Raw genomic sequence first — 17,936 nt, 5'->3', positions numbered from 1 at the left:
CAGTTAGAGACCCACACACAGTGATCCTGGGGTCTTTATTTACAAGAGTAGAATGGTCTGGCCCCACCTGGAGCCTTGCTGGGCTATATACAGGGTCTGGGAGAGGGAGGGGCAGGCACGACTATTTAAATTACAATAGAGTTGGGCTGGCAGCTCCTGGGTTCAGGCTGTGGAGGTTCACTGGAGGCTTCTACAGGGATCAGGGCGGAGACTGCGGAGAGAACGGAATAAGGGAGTGAGGGCGTGGCTAGAACCTGGGGAGTGGGAACAAGAGCAGGTTTACGACGCTGGAAAGGGCAGAGTAAGGCTGCAGCCACCCACCCATCCAGGGGACACTGGGGGCAGGGCAGGGCCCTGAGCAGAGGAACCATACCATGGCCGCCTCGGGAAGGTGCCCAGCTCACTTCCTCTTGAGGGAGCCCTTGCCCTTGTCCTTGTCCGCTGACCGCTGCTTCTTCACCTTCTCCTCCTTCCTGTTCTTACTCTGCAGGTTCTCGTACACATCCTCCCTGTGTCTGTAGGCGGGGTGGGCAGGTGTGGGCAGCTTGCATAGGTCAAGAGACAGTGCAGCCTTGCCCAGCACCAGCAGCCCCTTCTCACAGGTGAGTAAACTGAGGCCAGGAAATCGAGGAGATCTGGTCTCTGTCCTTACACTAAACAGCAGCTCCTTGGAGGCAGAGGCTGCATCTCATACATTAATATATTACCAGTACCTAGCACAGGCCCCATGCAGAGGGAGGGCACTCAAGAAATACTAAACACAGGTTCAAGCTTGAACTTGAACCCGTGTCTCCTCAACAGCAGCACTTATCCTCTCTGGAAAGAGAGGGTCCAGCTGGGAAGGAGAACGTGGAGAATGCTGGGAGGTGGCAGGCAGGGAGGGGCCACTCACTTGGAGGAGGTGCGAAAGGCCTTGGCGTGGGCATTCTTCATGGCAGGGGGGTAGGAGATGTTCCCGTACTCTGACTCCTGGCCCTTCTGGGACTGTGGGCAGAAGAGTGGTGGGAGGGCAGTGGTCTCAGACAGGTCCAGGTGATGCCTACTGCCCTCTGCAGCTCTACCAGGCCCCGCTTGGCACGCACCTGCATGACCTCCAGCTTCTTCTTGGTGGTTTCAATGAACTGGGCAATGGCCACGTAGATGAACTTGTACTGCGCCTCCGTCTGCACCATGCCCGAGCGTTGTGCCCGCACCATCTGGATTGTCTTCTGAATGTCAATGTCACAGTCCAGCCCTGAGCGGGGACGACAGTTGGTGGGTTGGCCCTCAGGCCTGGGGGGAGGAGAACACAAGAGGCTGCTCACCCACCCTACTGCCTGCACCCGCCAGGCAGCCCTCACCTTTGGTGGAGATGCTCTCCATGAGCATGTCGATGACAATGATGGTGCCCGTGCGGCCGATGCCCGCGCTGGAGAGAGACAGGGGCACCATCAGATGCCCGGGCCACACCTCCCCGGGAAGGGGGCCCAGAGCTCATCTCCAGCCGTCACTGTCTTTCCACTTCCTCCACTCCCTGCCTCTCAACTCCTCATTTCTAGACAGTGGCTGCTGCCAACGCCAGACGATCCAGGACCCCCAGTCCCACCACTGTCCTGCCCAACCCCCTTCCATGGACCTTCTCCAAAACCCCTCGGCCTGAAGGAGGCCTTCCCCTTCTCCCTTCATAAGTTATATTTGGAGCTTCTTTCTTCAGGGCTTCATTTCCCTTTTTCTTCAGACTCTGATGGCAGGAAAGGGCAGCCCTCAGACAGTGGGTTGCAGGGGACACATGGGTCAGGAGAGGTGGAAGAGTAGGGCAGCAGCAAGTCTCTCCCCCTTCTTCCCCCACCTTCTGCCTCCACCCTCCCACAAACCAAGCTCAGGAACCTCAGGACTCCCATCCATCCACATGCACCTCAGTCCCGCCCCTTCACTGGGCCTGTCTGGCTGGTGCCCTGAGTAGCGCTAATTTCAAACCCAGATTGTCAAAAATAACCCCCCCTCACCCACTTCCTTCCTGTAACGTCTAAATAAAGGCCATGGGGATTTCAAGAATTGGGTGAGAGTAGAGCGGGGGAGACAGCAGGAGGGTGGTTCCTATGATGGGCCTGCCCCTGGAAACAGGGTATGGGGGCACCTCCAGGTCCCAAGCCACCCAGCCCTGCCCCAGAAAAGCAGGTGCTGGTGGGATGAAAGAAGTTGTGGGCCACACAGCCTGGCTCACACGGAGGTAGTGGGAAGAGAAGCGCACAGAGCAGGTTTCTATTCCCCCGTTCCCTGACAGCTCCCACTTCTTGCGGGTTTACTGTATTCCAGACACAGCAATAGCATCTCATTTAATCCTCCCCACAGCCCTGTGAGATCCTGATTTTACAGATGAGGAAGCTGAGGGTCAGGGAAGTGAAGTAATTTGTCCAAGGTCACCCAGCTGGTGAGTGGAGGAGCTGGAATTTAAACCAGCAGCCTCGGTCCCAGACCCTGTGCCCGCTACTGCCCATCCACCCAGGCTAGGCTGGCTGGGTCAGCCCGTCTGCAGGACTCTGCCCATCAGACCTGATGGGACCCTGCTCCTCTTTGCTGACTCCCCACCTCTCCACAGGAACGGGACCTCCTGATCAAGAACACGAGGGTCTCCATTGGAGTGAGTGATGTATACGCCCCTCCTGAAGACATCACCTGTCCCTACACACTCAGGCCAAGTTGGAGGGCATTGGCTGGGAAGGGGAGCCTGGGAACAGCAATGAAAAAGCCTGCCACTCAGGAGGCTACTGATGGAAGAAGAGAAGGGAGGGGAGCCACACTGGTCCCACATGGAGGGTGTTGGGGCCAAGAAGAAACGGGCTGAGTGGGCCAGCACAAGGAAACAATGACTAGGACCTTGGGCTATTGTGAGCACCACTCCAGGCTCTCCCCTGACCAGAAGGTGACCTGCTTCTTCAGGCAGGGTTGGACAAAATGGTACATCCAGGGAGGACTCTGAAAAAGCCAACCCCATGCACAGGATCAAACAGTGGGGTTGGTTCAAGCTAAGTTTCACCCATGGTCTGGAGCCACCAGGGAACCCAGAAGAGGCTGGGGGAAAGGGGAAGGCAATAAAGGAGTTACTATGTAAATTTCTTACAATAATGCACAGCACTTAGCAATATTTACTTGCCAGCTACTATTTTTATGATTACTATTACTATCTTTACTCTTCTCACCTGCAATGCACGATGATGGGCCCTGCATGAGGCAGATTCTCCTGCCGCTGATTGATCTGGTCCAGGAAGCTGAGAACGCCCCCAGGCTCGTTGGGGACCCCATGGTCAGGCCAGCTCAGGTACTGGTAGTGCCAGATCTCCCGCACCAGGTTCTCCTGGACCGAGTACATAGTCAGTGCCCCCTGCTCCCACACGTTGCTCCACCACCACCCCTACCACCAACTAGACAAGAGAACAGGTCCAAGGAGGGCCCAGAAGGGGGCAGCGGAGGGGAACACTCACATTATCCAACGGGGAGACATGTAAGGTGCGAAGTTTGTACTCGGCTGTGTCACGTTCCTCACAGTTGGTGACAGTGTAAGGTCCATACACACGCTGAGTGCCCGCCTCTGGCCAATACGGGACACATTTGTTCTGGAAGGGAAAGTGGAATTGGACAGTGAGGCACAGAAGCAGGCCTGAGGCTGGGTGCTCTAGGCCTTGTTCTAGGTCCTGAGTCCTGGTGCTGGCCCAGTGAACATCTCTTAGATGAATGGATGAACTGGCCAAAGGTCAGAGTCTTAGGATGCAGTGCTGAGACTTGACCAGCCACCTAACCTTACAAGTCATTCAATACATGTCTGTTGACAAATGCACTGCACCTGAAGCTGTGCAAACAAGGCAGGCATTACAAACAAGATACAATCTGCACCCCTGTGCCTCCAGGAGCTCACAGAGAGACGGGTGGACAGGGAAAACATGGAGCGTGACACAGAGGGAGACTAACTCTCTCTCTCTAGGTTATGGAGGAAATCAGAGATGGCCTCCCAGAGGAGGGAGCATTTGCACTGAGTCTTCTTCACAAATGAGGAGTCTGTCAAGCAGAGATAGAGCGGAGAGAGGAAGTCATTTCCTAGCAGCAAATGAGCTTGTGCAAGGGTACAGAAACTTGAAAGAGCTTGGCCCACTGGAGGCAATGGATGTTATAGAGAAGCCGCCAGGCCTTGAGTGCCAAGTCTTAGAGTGTGACTTTATCCTCAAGGCAACTAGGAGCCAGTGAAGGGCCTTCGACAAGAGAGCAACATGGTACAGTTTGTGATTTGGACGGGATCACTTTGACTCCAGTACAGAGCATTCTGCAGTGCAGGGGTGAGAGTGAGGGGCCGATTCCAGAGAGAATTATGAGGCGGAGGGAACAAGAGGGGCTCTTGACTGGATGGGGATAGGTGGGGGAGGGGCAGGCAGAATAATTTTCTTTGGGACACTTTAGGCTGAAGCCCCATTAAAAACCTGGGTCCAGCCCTGGCTAGTGTGGCTTAGTGGATTGAGCGCCGGCCTGTGAACCAAAAAGTCGCGAGTTCAATTCACAGTCAGGACATATGCCTGGGTTGTGGGCTGGGTCCCCAGTTGTGGGCACGCAAGAGGCAACTACACATTGATGTTTCTCTCCCTTTCTTTCTCCCTCCCTTCTCCTCTCTAAAAATAAATATATAGATAAAATATTTTAAAACCTGGGTCCAGCCCTGGCTGGGTAGCTCTGTTAGTTAGAGCATCACCCTGATATGCCAAGGTTGTGAGTTGGATCCCCAGTCAGGGTACATACAAGAATCAACCAATGAATGTACAAATAAGTAGAACAACAAATCGGTGTTGCTCTCTCTCTATCCCCATCCTCTCTAAAATCAATAAATAAGACTTAAAAACAAAGCCCAGGCTGATATGGCTCAGTGGGTTGAGTGACAGCCTGTGAACCAGTGGGTCGCTGGTTCCATTCCCAGTCAGGGCGCGTGCCTGGGTTGCAGGCCAGGTCCCCAGTTGCGGGTATGTGAGAGGCAACCAATCGATTGATGTATCTCTCACACATCAATGTTTCTCTTCCTCTCTTTCTCCCTCCCTTCCCCTCTCTCTAAAAATAAGTAAATAAAATCTTTAAAAAAAAAAACAAAACACAGCGTCTGGTAGTCAGGAGAGACCAAGGACGGAAGCAGGGATCTGGGAGTCAGAGTGTATCTGAGACTTTGTCTCTGTGCCCAAGTTTCCCAAGAAGGGTTGAACCCTTGTCCTCTGAGGTGCCTTTCTGCCCTGGCATTCTTTGATTTAAAGGTGGTGGACAATGAGTACTGCGGAGGGGGTATGGGGACCAGGGGGCAGCGAGGGGCTCGGTCCTACCCGGCCTTTCTCCACCTCTCGGGTGGTCATGACGATGACACGGCTGTTCTCCTGCCATATCATCTGCCAGAAGTCATTGACCGTGGCCTCCAGGCAGCCCTGGCTGGCGATGTAGGTCTTTGCATTCTCATCAGGGCCTAGAAGCTGGTTCTGGATGCAAGTGCAGAGAGACGTACGCCAGGACTGTGAGCCGCTCAGCTCAGGACACGCCCTTCGCCCCACCGCCCTCAGCCACACAAGTCATCAGCTTTGCCTTGGCCCACGCACCTCTGGACCTGGTGCCCCCCTGAGCTGGGAATCCCCAGGGCCCAGCCTGTCCTCCTGTATGACTGGCGGGCAACACTCACCTTAATGTAGTTGGCGTTGATGTAGTCAGACCCAGGGGTGTTACTGTCACGTCCCTGCAGGATCACTCGGCTGTGGTCGACTGAGAGTGGCAGAGAGGACGCAAGAAGGGCCTGGGTCAGCAGGAACTCACCAGCCCCTGGGTCAGACCCTTCCTAAACTCACAGGCTATTCTTGTCTGAGAAGCCATGAGGCCCTCAGCACTGTGGGCAGGCAGGGGATCTGTATCAGTTGGGGTGCAGGTTTCAAAGGAAGGACAGTGGTGAGGATGGTGGGTGTGGGAGGCTCTGCTGGGAGGAGTAGAGGCTTTTTGAAGGAGAGGAGGTTTTCTTGTGTGGGTGGGAGGTAGACCCTCCCTGAGATGGGGGTAGAGGCCCTATGATGGGGGAAGTTGGCTGAGGGAAGGAAAAGTTTCCTGGGTGAATGGATGCTGCTTGGGAGGGGGAGAGATGGAGGCTGTGGCAGGTTCTCACATGGGAGAATGTTCTTATAACGGTTCTTGCTCTTGTTCTCTGGTCGCTGCCCTTCCAGCCGCTCATGCAGGTTCTTCACCTCCTGTTTCTGCAGACTCTGAGGGGTGAGAAGGAGCAATGAAGCACCCAAGAGGGGCATCCTTGTGGGGAGATAATATGGGGCAGATCAGCCCTGATTGGGTAACTCAGCTGGTTAGAGCATCATCCCTATACAATAAGGTTACTGGTATGGTCCCCCATCAGGACACATACAAGAAGCAAACATGAATGCACAAATAAGTGGAAAAATAAATCAATGTTTCTCTCTCTCCCTTCCCCTCTCTCTCTAAAATCAATCAATAAAAAAAATGTTTTTAAATGGGCAGATCAGTATCAGGGGTAGAGAGAGAGGGTCTCTCCACCTCATGCTAGTCGCCTTGATGGTCCCCATCACGCACCTCAAACTCTTCCCAGAAGCCGGCCTTGGCTGTGTTCTCTGACTCATGCTTCTTGTTCAGTTCCAAGACCCGGTTCTCAATGTCAGCTGCATTCACCCGCGTGGCGTAATACGGCTGGGGTGGGCGAGGGTGAAAAGTCAGTGACTTCCAGATCTCAGAGGCTCACGGGGCTGAGGGACTGTTCAGGGGAGGAAGGAGGCATCCAGGCCCACCCCTCACCTGCCGCAGGTAGACAAAGGCACCCGAGGCCTCCTCAATGCCCGTCTTCTTGAAATGCTCCACCAGGTCCGTGAGGCTGTCAAAGGTCTCTGAACCACCCACCGTGTAGCGTCCACCCTGAGGGATATCAAGTCAGGCCACCCCACAGAGCCTAAGGCTCCCTCCCTCAACCCCCAGCCTTGGATGGAAGCCTGGCCTAACCCTCCCCACCGCCCACACTGTGAACACAGATGGAAGCCCCAGCAAGATTCCTCCCCCACTGCCCGGCTGCCTTACCTCACACATGACTTTAATATGGGTGACTTTGAGCAGGGAGCCTGTCCCAGCCTTGGGCTGGTCACTGAGCACGGACAGCACAAAGTCTCCAGGCTGGCTGAGACTCTCACGCACAAGAAATGTCCAGGGCTCACCCTTGGCCTGTAGCAGTGTCTCCGCCTGCCCCCCAGACATGTGGCCATGGTACCACCTAGAAAAGGCAGCAGCAGCAAAGATGAGTCCTTGCCCTGTCTGGTGTGGCTCAGTAGGAGACTGAGTGCAGCCTGTGAACTGAAAGGTCGCCAGTTTGATTCCCAATCAGGGCACACGCCTGGGTTATAGGCCAGGTTCCCAGCTGGGGGTGAGCAAGAGGCAACTGATCTCTGTACCTCTCACACATTGATGTTTCTCTCCCTCTCTTTCTCCCTCCCTTCCCTTCTCTCTAAAAGTAAATAAATAAAATCTTTTTTTTAAACAGAGTAATTATTTAAAAATAAATAAATGAGTGCTGGGTCAAGGGGCAGTTCCTGAGAAGAGATACTCACAGAGAGTGTCAGGGAAACAGTATCTGTGATGTGTCAGGCACTGTGCTAGATGCTTTCAAACCCACCACCATATTTAGGTCCATGAATCACAAAAACACAAAGAGGTAGATACCATCCCCATTTTACAGATGAGGAAACTAGAGCTGGCAATTGCACACTGACTCGGGGTTCTCACTGATAAAAAGCAAGCCTTAGAAGTTCTAAGGAGGTCCACCTCTGGAATTTTAAGACAAAAGCAGAAAGGAAGGCCTTATCCAGAATACCTGGAGGGGGAGAAACCCAAGAAGGGTCTCCATCAAAGACAGGGCTAGGCTAGGGAAAGAGGACAGAGAGCAAGAGAAATGCAGAGGACAAACCACAGAGAGCCATGGAGATGGGAGAGACGGAAGTCACCAGGGAGGCATGACGGGGTGACTTGCCCAAGGAGGCGGGGAAGACAGGCAACCAGCTGGGGAGAGTGGTTTAGGGGGCTCCGGGGTGACCAGGATGATGCCATTGAAAGGGAAGCCGGGGTTCAGAGGGGCTCAAAGGGGTTCAAAGGAGCAAAAAGCAGAACTAAGACCTTTCCCCGAAGCATGCCCCCTTCCCAGGAGGAAACTGTAGCCCCACAATGCCCAGCCCCACAGGAAACCACGTGATGGAAAAAACACAAAACTCCTTCTGGGGAGAGAGTGAGAAGTGAGGTTGTGAGGTTTCCTCAGCCCAGGGACCTCGGTGGGGGGGGGCATTTTCCAACCGCAAGGAAGGGGGGAAAGAGGGAGGGGACCCATCTGTGTCACCCATCTCACTCCAGCCCAGAGGAGACCACAGCTCAGAGACCTCCAGAGTCTCCCAGACCACCCCTGGGCCACCCCATCCCACCACTTAGGGACAGGCTACGGTGCCAGGGTAATGAGGAGGGGTCTAGCCCTCATCCCCTAGGCCCCAGGATGAGGAAGTTTCCATGCAAATGTCAGGCTGACCACAAGCACAGAGCTAGCCATCAAGGGGACAAATGCAAATTCCTGTGGAGGGGGAGGGGCAGCAGTCAAGGCAGGGACACAGACAGAGGTTTTGAGAAAGAGCCTCCCACACATTTCCAGGGTCAGGGTGAGCCCAGGCATCCAGGCGTGGGTAACCAAAAGGGCCTCTTAAGAGGCACCTTCCCTGGTCTTGACAAGCCCCAGCCCCAGCTCTGCTCTTCTCCTCTTTCTCCCAAGTGATGTGAACCCAGGCCTCAGCCTCCTCCCCAGGGAGTCTACTCTGCACCTCCTTCTCTCTCCCAGATCAATACCCAACCTAGTGCTTCTCTATGGTCTGGTCACCCCATTCTCCTCAGGCAGGGCAGAGACTGTCTGTGGGCAAGGGCAGAAAGAGGATATGAGGAGTTCAGAGGGTCTGGGTGACAACCCACCATGCATGTTGCAGGTGGGACATAGGGAAAGGGCGAGAAAGTACAAAGGAGGGCAATGATGAGGAAGGTCATCGATGCTGAGGCCTCACTCCTAGAAGACGCAGCTTCAGTGGAAATGGATCAATAGCTTCATGTAGACTGAAGAGAGGTCCCCAGTGGTGGGACATGGGACCTTTACGTCACCTCATCCAGTTCTAAGTTTTAATCTGTGACTTGAATGAAAATATTGATGCAACTTGGGAGGCATGCATCTCAGTAACACTGAAAACTAACATAATCCAGTTCAGAATCATTTCAACAGTCAATACACAAATACAGTACAAGGGCAAGTTGGCTTGGCCCCAGGAGTGTCGGGATAAAAAACTCCCTAGTTTTTCAACTGCCCTTTGCCTTAATAGGAGCTGTCATCAGGCTATAGCTGCTAAAATGAGCCACCTGGGATGCTGAGTTGTTCATGTGCCCCCACCTCCCACCCAGACTTTAGGGAGACCACCTGGAGAGTGGCCAGCCCAGCTCCGAGGCCACATCTTTGAAGCCAAAAGGATGGAAGAGAAATGCCTTGAGTATTACCCTGTGCCCAGGTACTAGGGGCAGACCCATTCCCTCTGGTTTGTTAAGATAAGGCAGTAAGTGTCCTCATAGGCATGAGTCCTGTGCTCCTTCTCAATACCCACCCCTTCCTCTATTAACCTATCCTAGAGGAGGGAATAGTTATAGGAAGTCAGATTCAGTTTCACTGAAGGAAGAAGAGCTTTCTAACAACAAAGCTGGCCACAAGGAGCAGCCTCTCTGTCACCAGTAAAGCCTGGGTTTTCAGCTGATGGAGGATCCTGAAGAAGGGCAAAGTGACCTCTTACATCCTCAGGGATTGATGGAGAGGGGTGGGAGGTTAGTGCCCTGATACACAGCCCCAGGGTCACGTGGAAGAAAGGGGGCCCCAGGAGAACCAGGATGGGAAAGACACTGACAGGTAGAGGTGGAAGCAGAGCCCCTCACCTCTCACTGGTGGGGTCGGAGCAGTTAAGCGGGTACTTGAGGTGGATGATGGTGCCATCGCGGTCCTGTAGGACACCATGCTGCTTCGTGTAGTACTCCACTAGCTCCGTCAGTGTCGCAAACTTCTCCCCTCCATATAGGTCGTAGAAATCCCCTGAGTTCTGGATCCGAATATGGGTCACCTGATCCCCTACCCTGCAGGACACCAGGCAGTGAGGGCAGTGGGTGCAGGAGTCAACGTGGGGACAGGTGGGGGATGGGCTGAGTATGGGGCATACACAGGATGAGGTGGACAAATACAAGGACAGGGACACGCTGGGGTTGGAGGATGGGGGGTTGGCATTGCTGTGGGGGAAGCGGTATAAACTGCCAAAATATTGGTTCCAGGCAGAGTTGAGGGCCACCTACCTGACAGAAAGGGAGAAGTCACCCTGGTTCTTGCGACTAGGCCGAGCCAGGAAACTCCCGTGGACACCTCGGCCCTTGAGCAGGGTCTCTGCATCCAGCCCACTGAGGTCTCGGTGAAACCACCTGGGAGACCCAGGAGGGCGGTGAGGAGAGGTTGCATGGGCTCCAGGGCACCCATGCCTCCTGCCTACCGTGGGTGTTTTCCAGGCCCTTACCTCACCATCCTGGGGGCTCCCCAAGAGGAAAGGGGTGCAGGGAACGAGGTGGTGCCAGGGAGTCGGGACAAGCAGAGAACGCTAGGGGAAGCCTCGGCCCTCAGTGCCCAGACCGTCTCACCACCCCTGCAGTCGTGGTACTGGGCCTGCCACTCCAATGGCTTAGGGCTGCTGACAGGGCGGGGACAGGAAGGGGCGCGGCCCCCTTGGGGAAACTCACTGTACTTCTCATTTTAGAGCAGAGGGAAGAGAAGCACAGCCGGTGGAGATGGGGGTGGGGATGGGGCCCACTTCCCACATCTGCCATCAAAAACCTTAGGAACATGGCATTGCACAAATAAGCACACATGTGTACCTGCCCCAAGCGAAGGTCATGCTTCATACATGTAAACTCACACAGTCACAGGCCATCTCCTCCTCCCCCACCAGCTGCTCCACAGCTTTCTCAGGTCCAACTTAATAATGATGGCCAAGGTGATCACTTCCATTTAATGGAAGCTTACCATATGCCAGGCATTGTGCCTTATCTGATTTACTCCTCACAACAGCCCTATGAAGCAGGTACTATCTTTATCCCCATTTTATCGACAAGGAACCTGAGGCTCGGGGAGTGTAGGGAACTTGCCCAAGATTATTCAGTGAGTAAGTGGTAGTGTCACAACAAAACCCAGCCTGTCTGGTTCGAAAGCCAGTGATTTTAGCCCTGGCTGGGCCCAGTGGATTGAGCATCAGCCTATGAATCGAAAGGTCACTGGTTTGATTCCCAGTCAGGGCACATGCCTGGGTTGCAGGCCAGATGCCCTGTTGGGGTGTGCGAGAGGTAACCAGGCGATGTTTCTCTCACACATCGATGTTTCTCTTCCTCCCTCCCCTCTCTCTAAAAATGAATAAATAAAATATTTTTTAAAAATACAGCCAGTGATTTTAGCTAACACATGCTGGCTCTCTGTGCTTCAAAAAACAATGTGGGAGACTCTTCTTCCATTGGGGCTGCAGCAGAAGGACATGCAGATGCTGACAAAGAGAGAGGTACCCTTGCCTTCCTGGCATACATATCTGAAGAGCTGCATCTGAAGCTGAGGGGTAGACAAAATGGCCATTGTGTGGCCTGTCAAAGTTGCACCCTTTCTACTTATTGCCCTCAGGCCTTTTCCCCCAATCTGTCCTAACCATGTAGTTGGAGCCCAGGACCCAAATGGGGGGATGTGCAGAGTGCGGGAAGCAGGTGGAAGCAGAGTTACAAGGCCTCTTGGGTCCAACCACCCTATGCCTGAGCCATAGCTTCTTGACAAGTGGGTCTGCTGTGAATCAGCCAGAGCTCAGAACAACCAGGGGCTGTCTCCTGGGGACTGGGGCCAAGGTCTCTGCCATGGCTGATATTCTCAAGACTGGTTGACCTTGAGAGGTCCTAAACACTCAAACTTATGATGCTCTCTGTGTATAATTACAAACACAAACACAAACACCACCCATCCAAAATGAGATGAAAGAAGCCCAACAAAGAATATAAAAGAAACTCATATTGGTGGCTTCCCCTAAGGAGGGAGACTGGGCTGGCTGGAGGAGAGGGCTGGGAGAGATGTTGACTTCTCCCTTGTTCCTTTTTGAAAGTTGTAGCATAGGCATGCATTACCTTTATGAAAATAAATTGACTGGCAGAATGCAATTTCCAGGAAAGTTCTAGGGGTGTTGGTTATGACCTACATCTTGATCTGCGTGGTATATACATGAGTGTGCATTAATGTGAGATTCATCAGACTGTATGCTTAATATTTGTGCACATTATGTATACCACATACCTCAATAAAAACAAGGAAAAATAAGTAACAATGCCCAACAAAAGTCTATTTTTCCTATGATGGCTACTATATCATTTTTTGAAACATAAATTTCCACCCTAGGGCGTTTTTTTTTTTTTTTCTTTTTCTTTAAAGGTTTTATTTATTTCTAGAGAGATGGTAAGGGAGGGATAAATGGAGGTAGAGAAACAGCAATGTGTGGTTGCCTCTCACACACACCCAACTGGGGACCTGGCCCACAATCCAGGCATGTGACCTGACTAGGAATCGAACCAGCGACCCTTTGGTTCACAAGCTGAATCTGGATCTACTGGGCCACACCAGCCAGAGCCATGCTAGGGCTTTTTATCTCCTCTTTCTGGTACTCTGGGGAACTTGCTTGGTCTGGTTTTTGCATGGTCTAACACTGATTGCCCCTCCAGTCTTGAATAGTCACACTGAAAGACCATGAACTATCTCCTACAGCAAGGGCAAGAAGAGCAGCTCCATGGTCCATTCTACCACAGGGGGCCCACTGCCAGTCTTTGTCACCTCCAAGCCCTCAAAGCTTAGCACAATGCTTCACATAGAGTACAAGTCCAATAAGCAAGCTTATCAATACCCATACACCTACATGGTCATAGGTGCAGCTCCTGGTCCTACAAATATACCCGTGGCTTGTCATATACCAACATGCACACACACACACAATCATCCACCTATGTACACATAGTCCATGACAGGCACCTCATCCCCCAAGTCCATCTACACACATACTTGGTCCAGTACAAATACCCACATGAACACACCATCCTGACCCCATACAAAGTTGCAGTTTCATGCTCAGCACTGAACACCTGCTGCAAACCAGCGCCAGCCCACTGTCCTTCTGGGGCTTACACCCACTTGGTAGGAATAAATTAGCTAGGTTCTGACCCGTGGAAGGGGCAAGAATTTTTCTGAAGTGTGTCAAGCCAGAAGACAGACACTAAGGTAAGATGTACAGTCTCTGCTGTCCATTTAACAGGAAAATAAATAACAACCACCACTTCCCTTACCTTGGCATAGGCACTCCAGTGTTTGCAGAGCACTTCCACACACACAATCCCATCTGGGCCTCACGCGTCCTTGTGTAGAGAATATTTTCTTCGTTTTTTTAAGGGAGAAAAACAGGCTCAAGGAGGCTGAGAGTTACAAAAGTAAGTGTCTAATTCAGAAGAAAAAATTATTCACTTGGGAGGCAGGGAAATAAAGGTAGATAGACAGAGATCAGTGGTGATGCAGAAAGACAGGCAGTCTATATGAGCAAACAAGGCAAAATAATCTCAAGAAAACTATTGCGCTTCCCCGAGCCTCAGCATCCACACCCGATAAATGGGCTTCACAATACTTCCCAAATACTGATACAAAAAGCTGACATGTAGTAGGGTTTTAGTGCCAACAGCTTTTACACTTCCACATGCCAACCCTATTTAATGGGTCTTATTAGCTCAAGTTTAGAAACAAAAAGAAATGCTCAGAGAAGTTAAATAACTTGCCCAAGGTCACAAGCTCATGAGTGAGAAGGTGGACAAACCAAGGCTGTCTGATGCCAGAGCCTGTTGTCCTTCCTGGCACAATGACCACACAGCTGGAGCAAGCATCATTGGGAAGGGGGGGGGGGGGTCGGGTGTTGAGCACTGCTGGGTGTGAGAAAGCCACCCTGCTGCTGCAGAGCTGCACCAAGAGGCTGGCTGCTGTTGTAGAGGGTCTTTCAAGACCAGACTGAGGAACCAAGGAAGGATTCTGCACCAGGAGAGGCTTTACCAACCACCTGGTAGGAAAACAACCATGGCAGGAATAAAAAAGGAGCAGGGTAACCCTGGCTGGTGTGGCTCTGTGGACTGAACGCCGGCCTGCAAACTGAAAGGTCACAGGTTGGATTCCTGGTCAGGGCACATGGCTGGGTTGCGGGCCAGGTCTCCAGTTGTGGGAGTGTAAGAGGTAACTAATTGATGTATCTCAAAAAAATAAAATAAAATAAAATGGAACAGGGAAACCAGATGAGTGGATATGGGGGCTGACAGTGACAAGGTATGCACCGGGGAAGGCAGCACAAATGGAAAAGAAGGGCACGACCAACCAACCAACTCACCAACACTCCAAACAGGTCTGCACTATAAGATCCAAACTCTAACCGGACTGCCTGGGCCCTGCCTTCCTCTCCACTACTTTACTTCCGGCACACTGAACTTGTTCCCACAGCGAGGCCATTCCCACTGCCCAGGGTGCTGGGCTGGTTCTCCTAGGTCTCAGCTCGTCCTTACTCAGGAAAGCCCTGCCTGACCCCTCAAGCGGCAGCCGCAGTCACATGTTGTTTCATTTCACTCTGAGAATCTGAAATGAGCCTACTTATTGGATTCTTTGTGTAGTCTGTTGCCTCCCACTGAGATGAAGCTCTGTGAGAGCAGAGACATTGCACACCAGTGTGCCGCAAAAAATGTTAAAACATGCAACACCTGACTACGTAGTCAGGGGCCCTGACCTCTTTTCCCTTAGGTTTTCAAATTAAAAAATGACCACAGCCAACACAACCGTAACTGTTCAGTATGAATGAATCAAAATTATATGCATTTTTAATCAGATCAGCAAAAAACATATTTTTTTGGTGTGCCGCAGAATTTTAGTAATTAGTTTATGTGCGCCGTGAGATGAAAAAGGTTGGAAATCACTGAGCTACAGTATTGCCAAGCACCTTAAAAAGTACCGGGCACAGAACAGATGTTCACCATGTATCTGCTGTATGAATGATGCAAGGGAGGGGAAGTGAAGGGGAACTGAAAGAAAGTGGAATGAGGCAAGCTTTCTCAGGTTTGCCTTTCAGACACATTATATTTCAGGTGATGTGGGCTACGCAGAAGACAGGTCTTAAGCAGACAGCAGAAGCAGGGGACCCGAGGGTGGAGAGAGAAATGTAATGGTGAGAATACAAAGCTGTCAGGGGAAAAGTGCTAGAGAAGGGAGGGAGCCCCCCACCAGGAGCATGAATGAGCCTGGAGTCCCTCAAAACTTGAGGGTAGGGACAGGATGCAGGGAGCAGTGACAAATTGCATTCATGGTCACACACCTGTCAGGAATGAGCGTGAACCTTGCTCCTTCCTCCCAACCTAACAGGAGACTGCAGCACCCAGGTAGAACAGGAGACTTACCCATGAGACAGCATCTCCCTCGAGGGATGGGGGTGTCACAGGCAGCAGACCACAAGGGGTGGGGCTGAACCCAAGGTGCAGCTGTGTAGTGGCCCAAACCTTGTGAAAAGTGCTCTGAACTCAGCCACTTCCTCCTCGGTGCTGTCCACCAGGCCAGTGGTACAGCAGGAACAAACCTCTGGACTAATGATCCCCAGAAAAGGGGCTGGTGGGGTGAGGTTGGTCTCAGACCACGCACAGCAGCTTACTTTTCCCTCCAGCCCTACTCCTTGATTGGGAGTCCAGGGCTGCTGTGTGCCTGTCCAGGGCCTCCTTCCCTTGGGAGGGGAGGAGCCACCTGGAGCTCCACCTGGAGCTCCAGCTGACAGGGCAGCAGGAGTGCGGGTGGGGGCAAAGACCAGGAAGTAACGCTGGCCAATCAAACACCAACCAATCGGGAGCCTCAGGAAAAGCCCAGGAAGCCCCACTCCTCAACAGAGGTGTTGCCTGTGCAAGCCCACCCACCCACGATATTGAGGGGCTGGCCCACCCTCCTACCGCGCCTCATAACAGGGTTGGACCCAGCAAGGGTACAGGAAGGCTCTGAACAGGGAGACGAGCAGCTGGAATGGCAGAGGGAATCTGGGACCAGGAGGCGGGTCAGGTCACAAAAGATTGACAATGAGGCTAAGTCAAAGGCATGTTTATTATCCTTTGAGACATCAAGATTTCCCTTCCCAGTAAGTGTCACAGGGGAGGTCAACCCTCAAGAGGCAGCAACGCTACCACCTGAAGCAGGCCCGTGGGGCGGCAGTGTCATGGGCGGCAGGAACAGCGCCTTCAGCTTGCCCGACAGGCTGGCAATCTCAGGATCCTGGGCTTCGTAAGACTTGACCAAGCGGGCAAACTTAAGTACACCTGCAAGGGGGATCTGAGCGTCAACCCACAACCCCAGGGAATGGAGGTGCCCAAGACAAGGAAGGGGGTAGCTTGAATATGAATCCCTGGCTTCTCCCCATCTGGCCAGGTAGCTGCCTGCAAAACAAGGCACATGCAAGGCCTTTGCCCTGTGAGGTTTGGATCAACCACTTCCTGGTCTACACAGGGCACTGCTACATGGGATGCAGTGACTTCTCACTATCAGATGAACAATTTTAGCAATTTAGTCCTAGGAACCCAAACTATGAACACCCACAAGATCCCATGTCTATAACCACAACACAGGAGGGCCATGGGCCAACTGACCTAAGTCAGAGCTCATCAAAGAAACTGAGCTTCCAACCCTCAAGTACAGATTAGCTGAAACATCTTGGAGGGGCTGCAAAAGCCTGAAGTCGTCATGCAGACATCTCACTAAAAGCTTCCAGAACAGGGTTCAGGTCCAGCTCTACTGTGACCTGCAGGACTTAGCTTACTACAAGGGTCTGTTCCATCACCTTAAAATGGAGTAATAGTATAACTAATAGTAACTACAAAATGCACTTAGGACTTCACCTGGCACAGTTCAGAGAAGACCCTAGGCTCTCAGTGCCAATACTGTTAGATTGTGGGTGCCGCCGTGTGGCGAGAAGGGAGACGACAGCTCAGGGACCAAACTAATCCAGCACCCTTTCTCCCAGATTCACTACACCACAAGCACCCTCCTTCCCGTCCGGCCCACCTTCCCCGTCGCAGCTGAAGCCATAGGCTTTGATAACCTCCTGCTGAATCTGTGTGGCCACCGGCAGCACGAATTGCAGCATCTTGCCCATGTCGTTGCACGCATTGTCTCGAGCCTCGTCCATGCGTACGGCGTTCTCAGGGGCCGAGAACGCCTGGATCACCTCGGCCAGGACCACTGTGTGGCACATGCAACCCAGGGTGGCGTCCCAGGGTAGACACCGGAGCATTGCCAGCAGGCCCAGCCGACAGAGCAAGGAAGAGGGCAGGGAATTAATTAGTGAACTGCAGCCGTAGTAACCCGATAAACACGGCCCGGAATCCCTCGCTCTAAGGTACCCTTCTTAGAGGAGGGGAAAGGATGGTACCGCATTCTCCGTCACCCGGCGATGCAAACACAGCTCTCGCTGTTATCCTCCGCCCGCACCCTCCTCCGGCAGGCAGCCCACCCGGTGACAAGAACGCTCCTCACCCTTGGCCTGTTCGGCGCTCAGGGCAGCAGGTTGGGCCGAGGCAGACGCCATAGTGCAATAGTTACAAACACAGCACAACCAAGGAAATGCTCAGAGAAAAAGAATGGAACGTCTCCGATAGGAATCTCCAGGCAGATCAAGAAAGGAAAACGACAATGGCCACTACCGGAAGTTCTTACAGCGTAACTTTAAGACCTTTTACTATTAACTCCTAAATAGTCAAAACACTCGAAAACATATTTGAAG

General features: G+C 52.6%; 2 protein-coding genes across 4 annotated transcripts; both read right to left on the bottom strand.

Moving 5' to 3' along the window:
* Positions 1 to 16: 16 nt before the first annotated feature.
* On the bottom strand, positions 17 to 15,884 carry PTPN6 (protein tyrosine phosphatase non-receptor type 6). Of its 3 annotated transcripts, none has more exons than XM_090272789.1 (17): positions 15,580 to 15,884; positions 13,450 to 13,537; positions 10,399 to 10,521; positions 9,991 to 10,185; positions 7,078 to 7,267; positions 6,802 to 6,918; positions 6,583 to 6,696; positions 6,146 to 6,242; positions 5,675 to 5,754; positions 5,328 to 5,477; positions 3,462 to 3,593; positions 3,180 to 3,334; positions 1,341 to 1,408; positions 1,083 to 1,234; positions 893 to 984; positions 374 to 515; positions 17 to 211 (listed from the first exon to the last, which is right to left on the bottom strand). In XM_090272789.1, the coding sequence occupies exons 1-16, from the start codon at positions 15,581 to 15,583 to the stop codon at positions 401 to 403; spliced, it is 1,872 nt and encodes a 623-aa protein (XP_090128915.1). In that variant the 5' UTR covers positions 15,584 to 15,884; the 3' UTR covers positions 17 to 211; positions 374 to 400. The 3 variants fall into 3 exon arrangements, with proteins under 3 accessions (XP_090128915.1, XP_090128916.1, XP_090128917.1); XM_090272790.1 differs by having other exon boundaries at positions 13,450 to 13,575; positions 15,580 to 15,883; XM_090272791.1 differs by lacking the exons at positions 13,450 to 13,537; positions 15,580 to 15,884 and adding an exon at positions 10,614 to 10,774.
* A 362-nt stretch (positions 15,885 to 16,246) lies between these two features.
* On the bottom strand, positions 16,247 to 17,934 carry CUNH12orf57 (chromosome unknown C12orf57 homolog). Its single transcript, XM_090272788.1, has 3 exons — positions 17,690 to 17,934; positions 17,219 to 17,395; positions 16,247 to 16,476 (listed from the first exon to the last, which is right to left on the bottom strand). The coding sequence occupies exons 1-3, from the start codon at positions 17,739 to 17,741 to the stop codon at positions 16,325 to 16,327; spliced, it is 381 nt and encodes a 126-aa protein (XP_090128914.1). The 5' UTR covers positions 17,742 to 17,934; the 3' UTR covers positions 16,247 to 16,324.
* Between the last annotated feature and the right edge of the window lie 2 nt (positions 17,935 to 17,936).

The sequence above is a fragment of the Furipterus horrens genome, unplaced genomic scaffold (assembly GCF_987537825.1).
Source record: "Furipterus horrens unplaced genomic scaffold, mFurHor1.1.pri manual_scaffold_4, whole genome shotgun sequence".
NCBI classification, from domain to species: Eukaryota; Metazoa; Chordata; class Mammalia; order Chiroptera; family Furipteridae; genus Furipterus; species Furipterus horrens.
This window is presented reverse-complemented; position numbering and strand designations above follow the sequence as displayed.